Here is a 17,830-nt window from a genome sequence, read left to right as displayed (position 1 = left end):
ACGTGCTCTTACATTCAACTTTCACAATTAAGTTCTAACATAATAATAACAGTTGGAACTAATCCTATTACATCAAGCTGAAATTTTCTAAGGGAAAGTAGTAGAAAGCATTCTCCTCTAAGCCAAGAGGATCTCGCTGGTTGACACCCTGAACGTACCAATCAACACGCAAGGTCCACAAATTCAAAGCGAAAACGCAAAACGACAACGAAGAAGTCATTCCGAAGTGGATGGACAAAGGGTTCTCTTGATAGCATATGGATTTTATAGTTGGCAGTTAGTTTGATAAAATAGTAACCTGATATTATATGTGGTGGGCATCGACGCACTACTAAATTTGACCGTGCTGCTCCTCTCCCTAAAGACAGCTGCACTTCGGAGCAACACCATATTCTGCCTGAAAGTACCAAAATGATCCGGTAAGTTAAAGCTAAGCTTGGCGGAGAGCTACTTTCAGAAAACTTCTTCTACAACTTTTTCTTGTAGCTTTAACTCTTCCTTGAAAAAGCTCACTGCACATCTTATCCAGCAACTTCAACCCATCCACATATCCCTCATCGGTATTTGAAAAGAAAAAAAGGCGTCAGCAGTAGACTCATAGTGACCCTAATTTTCAGATGTTTAATTAAAGGAGAAGGAAAATTCAGCAATAGCTAAAAAGCAAATGTTTTAAAAATTTGTATATCATTGTTATGGTTTCCGAAGACATATCATAGCATCCATAATTGTATTAGAGGACGATATTTACTTTAATTTTTGATCTACTATATATATATACTATAGAAAGTGACAAGATAAGTGAAAGATAAATGTATTATTCTCACTTTAAAGAAGAAACCACTTCCCGGTATTTCCGGTCTAAAAAAACACATTCAGAACATATCATTCACATGAACCGTGATTGGAATTGTTTAATATTTATATATTAGTAAATTTTTGTATTTTTCAACTAAAGACTGTTTTATGTTCTCTATTTCAACTTCTTGAGACGTGTTTGGTTAAGAAGAGAATGAACATTCTGTCAAAGGGATGTTAAGTACATCCACTCATGGATTTGGGGTTTTGTGATGCTGTGATGCACAGAAAACCTGAACGTCATTAAAATGATAAAATAGTATTAAAATGGATTTACTATCGTCAGCTGAAATGCTTTGCTGCAAAAAATAACCATGATTGGCTACTGCAAGAAGACAGTGGTCAAAACATATGGTCAGACTCTGTAATCAATGGAAACAAAAAAATTAAATTATTGCTTTATATTGGTCATAACAGTTACCAGACGAATGATTGGGCTTTGCTAAAATATCAAGAAAACATTTAACGTCAACAAAAAAGTTCATTCGCAACCTGAAGGTGGTTTCCCATGGAATTATTTCATCAAATGACTGCGACATAGACTTTGGAAAACGAAAACGTTATTAAACGCAGTTTACTCGTACATATATTGTATTAATATTGTTAATGTGGTTTGGTAAATGAATTTTAGCCGAGTTGTTGGAGTTTGATTAAGTTTTCAGGCTAAGAAAATAGAAAATAATAGAATAGAAAAATAACGCTATCAGCCTGATAACTTACTATCGATAAACTTGGCTCTGCTCTACTTAAACGAAAGTATTCCAATCACCTCAGAAAATTCTAAAATCATCGTTTAATTGTAGTGCAGTGTTCATTTACATATGTAAGTAGGTGTAATTATCTCTAAAACGATTAAATATTTTAATGCCTTTTAAGCTTGCTCGTTATATAGAATTTTGAATAATTTCCGAGAATATATATATTTATAATGGAGCGGATCGATTTCTTCTATAAATTCGTATATGCGTAAAATGTTCTACGTATCGTTCTGACCTAAAGAATTCTAAAAATTGGAAACGTTTCATGGCTCACTGTAAATCGACCCGCTCTAATATACATATACGCGCACTCGTCGTTACAAAAGCATTATCAATAATGTTTATCAGGAAATATGAAAATGTCACTTTTACGATCTAGCGCCCCCTGTTATATTAATAAAAAGAAACAATAACAATTATAGAATAAACAGATTGTAAATTGTGCAATGTCACGATGCAACATTATTATTCCCTCTCATTTCAGTAAAAGTTAATTTACATGTATAGCACTGAACATTGATTTACCCAGTCTTTGTTCGACCCAAAGGTTAAACTTTAATAATTGCAAGTCACACATAGATAAGAGTATCTCTGTAAAAGTCAGAGATCTTTTCATCTTTTTATTAAAATTTATACGTCTTTTTACCTTTTCCCGGTGAGTTTGTTAAAACAATGTGATGAAATTATATTCAATATTCAAGTTTGAACTTGAGCAGTTTTGTTTACAGATAAGCTAACTATGTTTATACTAATAATAACTATATTAATGTAAATATTTGTAGCGAAAGGGTGCCGAGATAGGTACAGTGCAATATTTTCACTATTTATTTAGCTTTAACGTAAAATTGGAGCATTTTGTTGTGTCAGTTATAAAGCTGCCATCGATGCGTCAAACGCTGGTGAGTGGTGAAACGAATAAATTATACCAATTGGTCAAAGAAACAACACTTGCGTTGCAACCCTGCGCTTAAATTGTGGTCTGATGCTTGAGCAGTTGTGTTTTGCTTTATTTGTGGATAGATTCTCTTTCGGGATGGAAAAAAAATAATATGTAAGAAAATATCTATTTTTTTGTTTAATCTCTTAATTTCGAACCTTACTATTGCTATAATCCATTTATTACTTTGATGTCTTCAGTTTAAAAAGTTAAATACATTATTTTATATACTTGTTTTCAGTTGTTATTTGTCATTTGAGTCATTAGCAATAGTAAAACCTGTCTTAAAAAAGAAGAAGCATTTATAACACTTTTCTGAGGTATCCGCATACTCTCTCTTTATATGAAATTTGGTTCACAAAAGAGAGCAGCACGCAAATATAACGAGCTGATTCGAAGCCCGCTAAACCTATATTAAATATTATTGTATTATTGATATACCTTAATATTTTTTAAAACTACTTTACGCCACAACAAAATATTTTTTCTGAACCGCGCGATACTTCAGAATGTTACACCCATTACACCCAAGTTTATTGACTTAAGTACATAAGCACCTAAGTACATACTCATAAATGTGCATACTATAATTATCTTATCACTGCAGGCGAGCAAATAAATTTTGAAAGGGTTATAAGTTGAACTAAGCAGATCCAAATATGAAATTTTGGAAGCTACTAACATACATTCTAAAATAGGAAAAGCCAGTGCTTTCAATTCAAGACGGTTAATATAATATATAATACATCGAGTTTTTACGATCCATGACCATCCACTTTCCCTGGAAAATTACATAACTAACTTAATTGTTTTTTTCCATACTTAACAACGAAAACGGTTTCGCAAACAAACCACTTTCCTCATAGTTTTCAAATAATTGCAATCTAATCATTCTTAAATACCCCTCCCCAATTCTGAGGCATTGTCATCATTGTTTTCATTATTAATTGCATACACCAGTGACAGCTACTTTATTTCACTTTTCAGTTTTATGCCGTGAGTCAAGCGCAAAGCTTCCAACTTTATTCTGAAAGTGCGAAATATTTACATTTCGACCGAGTTTGTATGCAAATCTGAGTTTTCGTGAAAATCGTTTTCAGAATGTCAGCAATTTTGAATGTTCGTTGTGCCGGCACGACTATTACGCGTTTGTTTATACACAATGAAAAGCAACAACAGTTGCAAAAATGCCAAGTCGCATTTCAATCGACAGTCAGCAATGTCAAGGTGGTAAATAAATGCATTAAAGTGGCTCATATTTTATATTTTATTATATTTCCTTCATCATTATTATATTTTTCTAATTTTAAATAAATATATAATATAAATAGTAAAATAAAAATATTATTACAATGCGCATTTTTTATTGCCTCAGTTTGAAGGTCTTGACAACAAACCAGCGGACGTGGAGTGGCAACAGGCTCTACCTTATAAATCTATGCCGAGACTGACCAGATATCAAATGCTACGTGGCTTCTTGAAAGGAGGTCAGTTGGAGCTACTAACTTTACTTCGTATTCTTTTTATTAAAGTTTTTTTCGATCTCTTTTTATTTTCCTCTACTTTGCAGGTGAATTTGCCGATCTTTCGTTAAATGATTTCGTTTTTAAATGTCGTGAACGGCTCGGTGACATTTACCGTTTGCCTGGTGTGATTGGACAGCCTGATTCTGTTGTACTCTTCAATGTCGACGATTTTGAAAAAGTCTATCGTACGGAAGGTATTTGGCCAAGCCGTCCTGGTACTGACGCGGTGAGATACTATCGAGAAAACCGCAAGGACGGATTCTTCAAGGAAACTATGGGTTTGAATGATAAGTAAGAGTTTGTTCTAACTATTTTTAATATGAAACTTTTACATTTCGGCTGTTTGGCCAGATATTTAGTATATAGTATATATGCCTTATATTTGCGGCATAGCATTTCCTAGAGGAACAGCTGTGAAACCAGCTGTAACGAGTCATGCAACACACCACCTCATATTTACTTAGATTTACTGAAATATGTCGCCATTGTTTAGGAAATCGGAAACGTGATTCGCTTTTGAGTATTTATATTAGATAACCACTGAGTATATTTCAACAGATGACTGACTTTATCCTAGTTCTTTTAATCTCAATTTGGGAACTCCTCGAAACTCGTCTGATTATTTTGAAACGAAATTGTCTTCCAAAAATAACCAGCGTACGCTAGCTTCACTTAACCATGAGCACTTATAAAAAGAATTATGCGGAATGTGATATCCACATATCTGACATTTTAATCTTATTTCCCATTAAATATACATATATGCTACTGAGTACTCCGGCTAAGCAATGCGTACCTCTTATCAAATGTGGAAACATGAACTTATTTTTGAGAGTGTTTAAAAAAAGTTTTATACAGTAAAATGAACAACTCCTGCATAGTTTCTACCGTGACCGAGTACTTTTGTCAGCTTCGTACCGTTTTGGACCGATGATTAAATAAGAGCGCTACCAAAGTCATGGATAAAATTTTTTATTTCTGTGAAAGTCCATTCGATGCCATTATGTATGGACTTTATTTCTTTTGCATAGCCACCACGGGCACGCTTGCAGAAGTTCAGACTTTGAAACATTGAACCGTTGAGAGGCAACAATTCCCATTCACAATAACGTGCCAGTCGTGATCATCACGGAAAAAGTACAGGCCTATGACACCGCCGTCCCTAAACCGGACCAAACCGTAATTTTTTTGGGATCCAATGGTGGCTCATGGAGTACGTGTGGATTACTGCCTAATCAATAACGTATATTTTGCTTATTGATGAAGCCATTCAGTCAGAATCATCGCACCGAAGATGATTTTTCGATGAAAATTCGGATCATTTTCAAGTTTTCGCTCACTTCTGGTGGTCAAGCGGCTTCAGTTCTTAAATCAATTTGATCTTGTAAGGATGTCGCAAAACTTGTCACAATGACGTCACAGAGATGCCCAATGCTTGAGAACAACTTGTGAGAGACTGATTTGAGTCTTTCTATACACATGCATATTTCCGTGATAAAATGACAGACCTTACTGAAGAAAAATGTCAAAAGAGGGAAAGAATGGCGTCGTTTGCTGTCCCTACTTTTGTAGCGTCTCTATTGAAAAACCCGATAGTACTCTCTGGGCTCTAGAGAGTGCGAATATTTTTACTCATTAGAGACAAATTTTATATATATGTACATATTATACATATATAACATAGATTCGATTATGTTTAACATTTTATCTATTACATGTGAATAACTCAAATTTTATCTATTTAAAATAGCGGTGAAAAATGGGCACAGTTCCGCCATGTAGTAAATCCCGTTTTGATGCAGCCTAAAAATGCCAAACTCTATTTGGAGCCGCTACAGAAAGTGAATTTAGAGTTTATAGAAAGGTAAGCTTATAGAATTCTATAGGAAGTACAGGGTGCTTGTTGGACATGTGGTTTTCAATAAGACAATACTTTTTTTGGTGCTGGCCTTTTTTGTGGGGTTATGTAAAGTCGATTGTGTACGCCGATAATCCCGAGACGATTGCCTGCTTGAAAGAGAATATTCGGAGAAAATTGGACCGCTCGATTGGAATTTACTCGATCAAGCACCGACACTCATTTGCCTGAAATTATTCGGAAAACATAAAGACAAATCATTATCTTTATAATAAAGCCTGGCCGTTTCAATAAATTGTGTACATTTTATATATTCTTGCATTGAAACTTTAAAATTAACAAGTAAAGTAATTTTATTAAATATTTTGAATTATTTTTTGAATTTCAAATTTTTAATTTAATAATTGCACTTTCTCAATATCTTAGAATACGTGAAATACGCGATCCCCATACACTGGAAGTACCCAACAACTTCTTTGAGGACATCAACCATCTCGCTTTTGATTMTGTTGGAGTAGTTGCTGTAGATCATGATTTCGGTTTGATTCGTAGGAATCCCGACTTGGAAGAAGTCAGAGTACTTTGTGAGCACATGAGCGCATTTCTAAAGTCCATTTATGACTTGGGCATTAAGCCATCATTCTATAAATACATTACCACACCGTCATACAGGCGCTTCGCTAAATCAATGGATCTAATGTTCGATATAACGAATCACTATGTAAATGAAGCGTTGGTACGTCTGGAAGAAAACCACTCAAAGGATGGTGAAGAACGCAGTGTTCTAGAAAAACTACTGAAAATCAATCGCAAGACAGCTATAGTAATGGCAATGGATATGCTGATGGCTGGTGTGGATGGGGTGAGTATCATAAGAGAAATTTTTAACAAAAATATAATAAAATAATTTTACTAGACATCCAGTGCAATCACTGCCATACTACTCTGCATCGCTAAGAACCCCGAAAAGCAACAGAAGCTACGTGAAGAGCTAATTGCCGTGCTGCCACACCGCAATGACCAGTTCACTATTGAAACTATGAAACAATTGCCGTACTTACGCGCCTGCATCAAGGAAGCGTTACGTTTCTACCCTCTCGCTTTCGGTAATGCGCGCGAAGTCGGTGCCGACCTTGTACTGAGTGGTTATCAGGTGCCTAAGGGCACCGGTGCTTTGCTTAGCACAAATATGCTGGCCAATGAAGAGCTATTCTATCCACGGCCCCGTGAGTTCATACCGGAGCGTTGGCTACGAAAGCAGGATACAACGCTAACCGATGGACAGCGCCTAGTTGCTGAGAATGTGAATAAATTTATCAATTTGCCTTTCGGTTTTGGACCGCGTAGTTGCGTCGGCAGGCGCATTGTTGAAATAGAAATGGAATTAACGCTGGCAAATTTAGTGCGCAATTTCAATATCGAGTACAATCATTCGGTAGAAAAACCGTTCAGTTATCACTTAATTAGTACTCCCGCCATTCCGCTAACGTTTAAGTTTTCAGATTTGAAGTAAGAATGGAACATTTATTTTTAAATAAAAACCTGAGATGTGATATGTTATATGAAACTAATTTTAATTTCGCTTTTGTTGTTTTATGCTTTGGAGAATATTGGTAGTGGCTACATCTTGGATGGTCTATCATTTTAGTCCAATTTTCGACAACTCGTTCATGCATTTAGATTGGTAACTGACGCACGTGATGTTTTGCTCCAATGTCTAGATCGAAGAGGAATTGTCCGCATACACTTTAGACTTTACGTATTCCCAAAGAAAAAAGTCTAACGGTGTGATATCACATGATCTTGGTGACCAATCGACCCGCCAAAAACATGAAGTGTGTATGTCGCCGAGGTCGCGAGCTTCAATTTCAGGCATCAAATATTCGGTTCCTGAAGCTACAACGGTCGTCATTGAAGGTTACGTTCTCACTGGCATTAGTTTTGAAGAAATATGGACCTATGAATCCATCGGCCCAAAAATCACAGCAAACCGTGGTTTTTCTAGATTAAGTGGCAGCTCTTGAAACTTTTCAGATTACCCTTTTTTCGAAATGCGGCAATTTAGCTTGTTTACATATTCATTGAGCCATAAATGGGCCCGATCGCTGAACCAATGCAGGTAGAGCAAAACGATGTCACTTGGGAATGTCAAGCGGACGCAATTCTTGCACAAGCTGTATTTTATCGATTTAAGATTTCGTCGTAAAATACTCCAAGTCGTTCCATAGTTCAGTCCGAAATGCTGCAAACGGCGCCGAATCGGCCCCTTACGGTCTTCGATCATATATTGACCACACATTACAGAACTAGAATAAGTCTTTCCAGGATGAAATGCCAAACAACATTCATCAAAAATAACATGACGTGATCTGTTAAAAAAAGGGCTATTGTAAAAAGTGCCTCTACTTGAATCACACGTTATCTCAATAAATAGCACAACTAGTATAACGAAAGCCATCGATGGTGAAGGGTGGAAATCGAAATTTCCGGTGATAAGAACTCTCTCATAATGTCGTTATTCGACTCGGCCATATGATGATATGATATTTCCATAACTGACTAAACAATAACTATGTCCATCCAACATAGATCTGATGTTACTCTGTTAAAATATTCGTACTTGTGGAGGGCACTGATGAAAGATATTTTGTAGCTCGTAAAAACCCAATTTTACCAAAGCAGTGGATAGTGGTGAATTGAACAAACAGTTGTTCAAACGAGCTGACAGCACTTGCGAAGAAACCCTAATGACAAAGGCTAATCTGACGCTTTCACGATAAAAAAATATTTTAGTAAGCGAGTCTGAGGTTGCTATAATGTCGTGGAAGGCATTCCCTGCGCTTTGCATAAGACAGCTCCAAGAAAAACATCAATGGCGGCTCTTGATTTAGTTTATAGATAGACTTTCCAGAACTAAACATAAGGCAGCGTTTTCAACTGCCTGATCGTTTCCGTATATTTTAAGCAGAGGTTTTTGCTATTGGGAAAGTTATCCTTTAATGTATGTGCAGTCAGCTCCAGAGTTAACATAAAGGTAGACAGTCACGCAGCAATTAAGTTAATAACCTGGTATCGCATATCAGCCAGGAGGGTCTTGAGAAGCAGCGCAGCAGTGGAGAGTGTAGTACAATGACCTTCCTTCTACTGGCTGACAGGTACTGAAAGTGTCAACAGGACATCTTCCTTGAAATTATTTCGGAAAAGGTTTCTACCGCTGCAACAAGAAAGCAACAGCTAATAGTTCTATTACGTCTTCTTTGGCAGTTTTGATATGAGGGAAATTTTACTACAATGAAACTTCCTTCAACGTTAACCGAATGTGATAATATCTAACCTTCCAATTGCATTTATTTTCTATCCTATTTATATTGGATATATTGGCTATAGTGGCGGAATCTTGTGATAAAAATCGTTTTCAAACGGCGACTTCCGAAAAAGTATTTCCAAAGTTCGTAAAAGTCGTTAGTGAAAACAATGCGGTGTAAAATAAATGGCTGCTAAAATATAAGATGAGTGATTGTCACTCATAAAAAACCAGTAAAATAACAAAAATTGTTTAAAATCTGTTTGACATATTGAAGTGTACTGACTGACATTCCTGACAAATTTCAAATTAATTGTCACCCAAATGTGTTGGCTTCGCTCAATTTCTGTCATTAACTTGTATGTTGGTATGCTAGTATGTAACTATGCACCCAATAAATTGTTCATTTTTAACTGTACGCCATTTTGGCACTGTAAGTTTGGCATTTGCCTATTCATGCTCACACGCTTTTCACGCTCTGACAGTTTGGACAGTTTGTGATCTTTCATTTTACAATTTCTTTGTCAAGGTTTGACGTTGGACACATAAAATGTTCATATGGTAACACGTTTTTTCGGAATTATGGAGTGCAAAACTTATTAATATACATACATATATATATAGTATTGAGGTAAATTAAATATTATTGAATCCTTTCTTTGTAGGATAAGTAGAAAAAGCTCCGTAAATCCTAAGTATAATCGGAAGTGGTGGCATCGTCAAAACAAACAAAAAAATTCTACAAAAATCAAATTTAATATTGGTCGGCATGCAAAGTAATAGTCATTTGTGTTGGTAAAAGTTGATGGTCTTAGTAAAGAAAACTTCAAGAAAAGTTCAGAGGTATCACCGAAATATTTTTTAAAAGTTAAGAGTAAGAAAGTACATAATCATTGAATTCTATTAATCGACATGAAAATGTTTTCATATTGTCCATGTCCTTATCATCCGTCCGGTTCCATATTCGATTATCATAGAGCGATAGCGATTTCCATTCACAGTAAAGTTCCGGTCTTGATCATCACAGAAGAAGTACGGCCCAATGACGACAACGGATCATAACCCGGCCAGGTTCTTTTTGCAAAGTTCGCTCCAACAACGTCACAGATATGTCTAATGCTTGAGAACGACGTGTGAGAGACGGATTTGGGTCTTTCTCAATTGATGCGTTAGCAGCAGCAAAACTCTCGAGACTACGAGCACTTTTTTGCATCAGTGGCACGGGAACATTTTGTACTATGCCTGTCGATTCAAATTTTTCCACTACACATTCAATTGTTTATCTGGCAGGACGATTACGATTACCATAGATTGAACGTAGCGCTTTTAAATCGGAGGCCATTTACTCCGAATTTCGGTAGTAAATTTTAATAGCTTCAAGTCGTTGTTGGATTATATATATTTCCATGATAAAATGGCAAACCTTACTAAAGAGAAACTTTAAGAGAGGGGGAAAAATATAGCTGCTTTCGCCGTTCCTATCGATCTTCTGTTCTTCCGTCTCAATTGAAAAATCCGAAAGTGCATCAATTATCGCATTCTAAACATAAGAAGAAACGCGAGAAATTATCCATTAAAACAATTCTATAATTAAGTATAGTATATTATATACTCTTTAACTGTAGTTTGCATAGAGACTTTGCCACCAAACTTTTTGGGAAAGTTTTCGATCTTCTTTCTGCAAGTATGTGCCAAGGTTTTATTTTATTATTTTCAGATGCTCAAAGATCTTCATTCAGAAACACAGTAAGCTGATGGGGCTTTAAGCTTAAAGCTATAACTATTATTAGTTAAACATGTACTTAAATATGACCCAATTTCCTTCCTACTTAATACTACTTAATATCTTGCATACATAAATATGTACGCCTTGTATATAGCATGTAAATACATATTATTATGAGCTATCATTAATTGATTTGTATCCAACGCACAAAAAGAGGTGTGATCAGATGGTTGAGAGAAGTAAATGCGGAAAAAGCCAAGCGTGGTGAAAGTACTTTCCGGCAGATCGGGTTTGGTTAGCGGCATAAACAATAATACTCTCTATTACACACAACCAGATAAAAATACCACACGCTTCTTGGCCTATTTGAGGTTATGGGCTGAACGCGTAACTCGCTTGGAAAGTGAAACAGAAAGCGCATTTATGCAAAGCAAAACAAAAAAACTATCGATTTTCGGTGCTCGTTGCACTTGTTTGAATATCTGCCCCCTTTTTGCAGCAATAATTTATATAGCTATCGCTCTTTTCTGGCTCTATTTTAATTACAAGCGAACAGATAACAAAATTTCGCAGTGTGTTTTGCAATTACCCAAACAGCGCAGATAGCGGCGCAACAACAGCCAAGTCAAAAGTATTTACAGCTAACAGGCTCACGGTCATATCAACTTAATTAGTTGCGAAAATGCCACAAAATTTGCGAATAGAGGCACTCTGCTGCCTCGAGCGCGCACAGCAGAGCTGTTAAGTGTTAAACTGATTACACGCTCGCAATGCACGGCGTGTACTTTTACGCTTAACTAGTTAATTTGCACTTGTAAAATGAAACTACAGCGCCGCTGGCAGAGGCGCCCGAGCTATTAGCAGCCCAAGCGAAATGACTTAAACAAACATTAATAAAAAGCAAAAAAAAGGCTGCAAATTGAAAATAAATCAGCAAACTCTGAATGGAAGTTGCAAATTTACAAAAAACAACTTATTAGAGCGCCAACAATTGCACAAAGTTGGTCAAAACGGCCAATAAGCTGCTGACGACACAAGCAACGCAACTGCATATGTGACCTCACACGCAATGTACGGTTAACCGGCAAATAAATACTAATAATTCACTTGAAAGCCAAAAGCGTGGGTTAAGCAGCAGTCGCGGCGTAAACCTTTTGCCGGCTCTCGTTAGTCTAGAAAGTGGTGTGTGCGTAAAAATTGTGTCCGATTCATTATTGTCAATTGTGCCACTCGAAGGCAGCATAAACACATACAACTGTATATACAGACACTTAAAGGCAGTTACTTTTTATTTTTACTTTCACATATGCACACACACAAACATGTATTGAACAGCTATTTTGCCAACAATTGACTTTGGTCATCTAACCCATTTCTCACCAGCACCAGCTGCCACTCTGCCACTCTGCCACTTTCAAGGGCATCGCAGACGTTAACTACACATGTCCACATATATTGTGGCAGTTAGACTCGCCTTCGGCGTTTGTTTATTGACATTCGCACTACTGTGCGCAGGCGCGTTGAATTTGCTGTCGGACAAGCGCTGATTGGCACTGGCGTTCGTTGCACGCACCCTGATTTTTATTGTCTGAATTAAAAGCGTTTTCCTTTCTTTTGCCATTGCTTTTAGAGTTTTCGATTTTTTTTTTTTTTTTTTTTTTTTTTTTTTTTTTTTTTTTTTTTTTTTKTTTTTTTTTTTTTTTTTTTTTTTTTTTTTATTTGAGCTTTTATATTTATTTATTGCATACGTTTCTGTGTGTTGTATTGCCGTTGGGGTGTGTAGGCAATTTTGTTTAACAAACATTCGTGCTGCATCACCGCTACACGCATGTGCACGTGCCACAGCTACGGGCAGCTTCAGCTGGTTATAAATAGATATATGTTATATACATATGTATATATTTGTCAGCATATTTTTTGTAACGATGCTATTGTTATATCATATGAGTGCCTTCATATGTACATATGTTATGCCTCGTTTTCTTGGTCACTGAATAACAAGGTAATTTATATTGCTTGCTGTATTGACTCAACTAACCTTGAAGGGTTTCTCTGCAAGGTCGAATAGTTTTTTGTAAAACTTTTAATTTGTATATTTCTTTTACATACCGGTTTTTTAACTAATTTCTAGCGAATTGATTTTACTAACAAGATTTAGGGTGCTTCGTAACGTCTTCCCATTTATGGAAGTAACTTTAATGTATCAACATTTCCTTATGCCTTTCGTATTTCCTTGTGGAAAACGTTAACTGAACATTATACCTATTTTCTCATTCAATCCTTATAAAATGTAAAACAATTTCTGCAGGATATTTCTTTTATATAAACTCTGGGACTCTTTCAATTTAAAGATTATCTAGAAATGATTGTCAGAACAGTTAGGAGTATCTAAATTTAAATTTTTTACTTCCGATTACCTTTTAACTGTCAACTGCTTACCGATATGAAGAGAAACAACGATTCCAAAAGCACACATTTTTTTCGAAAAACAGCGTGATGTTAACGTCTGTGAAACAATGCTTTCCAACTACTAGGATGTCATGGAACGTATTTTTACTGGCGATGAATCTTTAGTTTATGGTTACGACCCGAAAACATACGATAAATCAGCCGAATATCATCGCAAAGGTTAGCCGAAGCCGAAAAAACACGTTAAAACAGATAAAAACATCAAGGTTATGTTGACAGTGATGATTTTCGAGGTGTGGTGAACTCCTTCCAACCGGCCAAACAACAAATAATATTACTTAAGTGTTATGCGTCGTTTGCGTGAAGCTATTCGTAAAAAGAAGCCGGAATTATGGGTCGTCAACTATTGGATTTTACTCACTTCGTGAGTGTTTCGCCAAATTTTCAACCTGTATCGTGCCGCAACCACCATATTCCGCTGAATCAACAGAAGCATTGAAGGGTAATCCGGAAATTTTCGCTAACAACTATTTCGAAGATTGAAAAAAACGTTGGCACAAGAGTAATGCAACAAAGGGAGGTCCCTTTGAAGGGGACGACATTGATTTTGTAAAATTAATTAAGAAATTTAAAACTATAAACAAAGTCTTACTATTTTGTGCTCATAGGAGTAGTCCTTAGAATCAAAGACATTTATAGAGAAACTGATTACAGAGTGCTCTTAAAGGACGTATATTACATAACAATACTTAACTGCTCGCAGGCATACGGCTGCTGAATGAAAAGTTAATGATTTTCACTCGAAATCGTCTTTTTGGATATCTGCCAAGGTTGTACAATATGAAGTCCTGATCGATTACGGGTCGAATTAATTTGACGATTGTTAGTCTAAAACTAATACACTGACAAATTCTCCTTCCAGCGTTCACCGTACAGAGGCTACCAGATATTCTTACGTTGACTAGCGTCTGATTTGTTTCTCTGTTATTAAACATCAAAAAACTTTTATTTTAAGGTATAGGTATCGTTTCTTAAAAATTCAAAAGGTTACACAACAAGTCCTCAGTTTAATCATCGATTATAGTGTGTTCGCTACACTCTAACGCTTCGAACGGATCGAAGATGGCAAATAAATCGTATGCTGTGATAAAAAAATATTCTTCAAAAGGCTATCAAATTTTTAATGAAATAAAGTAATGTATATCTCCAAATAATTTATACTGCTAAAGTTGGTAATGGATAAAATCTGTAGAAATCAATAAACAATAAGTTCTATACAACTTTAAACCAGTTTTCCTTTGCTTTACACTTACAGATTGAAATCAAATTAGAGTTGCAAAATCTGCTGAAATCTACAGAATTTCTAGCAATACGCATAAAATTGTTCAATTTAGTAATTTATACAAAAAAATGTTAATACAGTTTAGGCCAAAGTGGCACGCATTTACGTGTCCGCAGTTCCAAACATGCAGTCAGATCTAAAGATTAGAATTAAACATTAAGCTTTCTTAAAATTCGACACTTGTGCACAACTTATTACGCCAAAATGCTTCTAGCCGACGCATTCGCTGTGTCTTTCAGACAAAAATTAACTACATGGTATCGCAATATTTGTAACGCTTACGAGTGCTCATTTGAATAAGCTTTTGGACAGCCCAAACAGCCACTAGCCATCAACAGTCCCTCTTAATAGCATGCGTTACCTAATAACCTAACATTAAGTGCACCGCTAACTGTACCGGTATGTATGCTTATATATAAATACGTTTGTGCAAGTGATACAACAAATCGTGTAAGCTGATATTTAAGCCAACGACTTAATAACAACTGCGAAACTGTTAATTGGACAGTTGATCGATCGTCAAATCGCCAGAAAAGCAGCGAGTACGCGCAACAAACGCTGGAGAACCGAAAGGCATACGCATGCGCCAAAAACTGAAGCACTGAACAAAATCAAATAAAACGAAAACATAAGTATGAATTAGATATAAAAGTAGTAATTAAAAATAAAAAAAACGAATTTGAAAACAAAATAACGCATTAAAAAATAAAAGCGAAATATGCGCAAAAAGGTGCTTTTGAGTTGAAGCTCATAAAATCTCTGAAAATCGCTACAAATTCAGGCAAGGCGTGGTGGAATTGGAAAAATATTTGATAATAAATGCAGTTGCTACCGCAACGGTAAACGAATTATTGCATTAGGATGTGTGTGCGTGTGTGAGCTTACGCACACCAACAGCCAGATTATTTGGATTTGCGTAATTACTTCTCTTTGTGATTGCGGTCGCGGTTGTTGGCTTTGTCTCCACGCTTGTTTTAATAAATTGTACACACCTGTCAATGTTTCCATTTCTTCTCATTTCGGTTGTGGCAAATTTCAGTCACTGCACATAAATCGCAAAAAGGTGCAATACTTCTTTTCTAGCCAAATTATGTTGTTGTTTTTGCTACATACATATGCAGGTACAAGCTATGCTACATTCCGATTTGTATTAATGATTTGCAATTTGTTATGCATTTTAGGCGTTTTCATTATTAATAAAATGCTGCACTTAAAATGTTTACATTCTTAATGTCAGTCTCACAGCAGGCAGAACGTGGTGAGATTAACAATATTTCTGTTGCAATTATCTCGCTATTAGGCGATTTTATGTTATGTATCAGTAATGTTAGCATTTTAGCAAAATAATTTCGGATATTTGCGAACCTGTTATGCAAATTATTGGTGATGATTGGAAGAATGGACTGATGGCGCAATAAGGTAATGTTCTAAACATATTTATTCTTCAAATTAGATGGTTTGGATGATAGATAATTGTAGGCTGAAAACTACAAATCGTTTTTAAGAAAGATCGACTCGGAATATTTATAATGGTTCGTAGTTAGATATAACCTTAAGAAAAATAAGTATTTTAAAAATCTAGCTTTCGAGTTAGGTTTATACAAGCTAAAACCGCATTTTGAAAGAATAACTAACAACAAGAAGAAAATTTACTCCAGCTCTTTTATGAAACATTTCAACGTCCATATTTTATAACATAAAAGGGTATAAAATCGTTTTCATATTTGCTTGGACAATAGATTCGGAGAGTGCAGATTTGCTTTGAAAAATAATAAGCGGTGAAGATAGTTGGCAAATATTTTCTTTTCGTACACGGACTTGATTTCAATAAGTAACTTTGTATCACCGTTATATGCCATAGTTCTCAGATTTATATTCAGAGACTCCCTTAATGTATAAAAAGGAAAGTTTCTAATGTACTGCTCGTGAATATTTAGGTAAGCCAAAAAGCTGTGCAAATTGGGTGCACTGAGAGCTTTTGTAAACAGGGTCTTTATCATGCTATGCAATCAATTACCAGGTGTCCTGTAGTTTCAGGCTTCCTGTAGCAAAATCGCTAATCTTCACAAGAAGATAGATCCATGTTATATATATGCTTCTGCGGTTTAAAATGGCCAGTGTAAAATGCGGGCCTTAGTCTGTCCCTAGAAAGATTCATTACATATATAAACCTGCTGAGCTTATAACCCCATAATTTTTGTGACTAAATAACACTTTTTATACTATTAAAAATTTTCAGCCAGGTTAAGCAGCCGAGTTTAATAAACCTGACCATCGTGTAGGTCTCGTTTCCACCAAGGTATCATCAGGTTAAACAGTGACTTTTCTTTAAACTACAAATGCAAAAAATCCACTATAATGCTAGTGCTCGGAAAATAGATAGTTAAGCTCGTTTCTGCGGGGTCAAAATCTTATCGAAGAAATAAGTTTATTTTTAACACATATTAGGATCAACCAATCATTAACAAAATACTCAACCTAGAAGCTCTTAAGTGTATCAACACTGATTTTCTCTATCAATGAGATTTTCTCTATGATGAAGGCTAAAACAATTTGAAAGAAGTATTGGTAAAAAAGTGAATTTTTCAGAATTTTTTCTGAGAAAACTTTTAAATTTATTGATCCAAAAACATGTCACACATTATGTTCACCTTTAACTATATTTTAAGACTTAGAATTATTAAAAATATTTATTTGGAAAGGAACTACAGGTGATCTTCGAAAGCTCCACTCAAAAAGCACGTTTTGCGGTGACCACAACATCTCTGAACTGGATCCTCTGAAATTAAAAATCCAAACAGATTTCGTAATAATGTAATATGTATACACGCAAATCGAAGGAATAATAAATAAAATTGTTTGACAAAATGGCAGTTTCCCAATATAAAATCGATTTTGACCGAAATTTCTACCTTAATTTTTTATAAGAAAAAAAATATGTGACGGCGAGAAAATATTCGATTAATCTCTAAAAAATATAGTAAAGAAGCTCGTTAAAATTTGAGACAAATCGACATAGCCGTTTTCGTGTAATGTTGGTCACCGACAGAATTTTTAGAAAAATACCTTTAAAGTTTAAATGCACTTCACATACACTTCGAAACGCCTTTTCAAA

At 35.5% G+C, this 17,830-nt stretch overlaps 1 protein-coding gene across 1 annotated transcript; it reads left to right on the top strand.

Annotated features, from left to right (window-relative positions):
• The first annotated feature begins 3,542 nt into the window (after positions 1-3,542).
• LOC108978226 (probable cytochrome P450 12c1, mitochondrial) lies at positions 3,543-7,501 on the top strand. Its single transcript, XM_018948383.1, has 6 exons — positions 3,543-3,780; positions 3,926-4,037; positions 4,121-4,367; positions 5,827-5,940; positions 6,361-6,796; positions 6,851-7,501. Exons 1-6 carry the CDS (start codon positions 3,652-3,654, stop codon positions 7,445-7,447), a joined length of 1,635 nt encoding a protein of 544 aa, XP_018803928.1. The 5' UTR covers positions 3,543-3,651; the 3' UTR covers positions 7,448-7,501.
• The last annotated feature ends 10,329 nt before the right edge of the window (positions 7,502-17,830 follow it).

The sequence above is a fragment of the Bactrocera latifrons genome, unplaced genomic scaffold (assembly GCF_001853355.1).
Source record: "Bactrocera latifrons isolate USDA-ARS-PBARC rearing strain unplaced genomic scaffold, ASM185335v1 scaffold_12, whole genome shotgun sequence".
Classification (NCBI taxonomy): domain Eukaryota; kingdom Metazoa; phylum Arthropoda; class Insecta; order Diptera; family Tephritidae; genus Bactrocera; species Bactrocera latifrons.
This window is presented reverse-complemented; position numbering and strand designations above follow the sequence as displayed.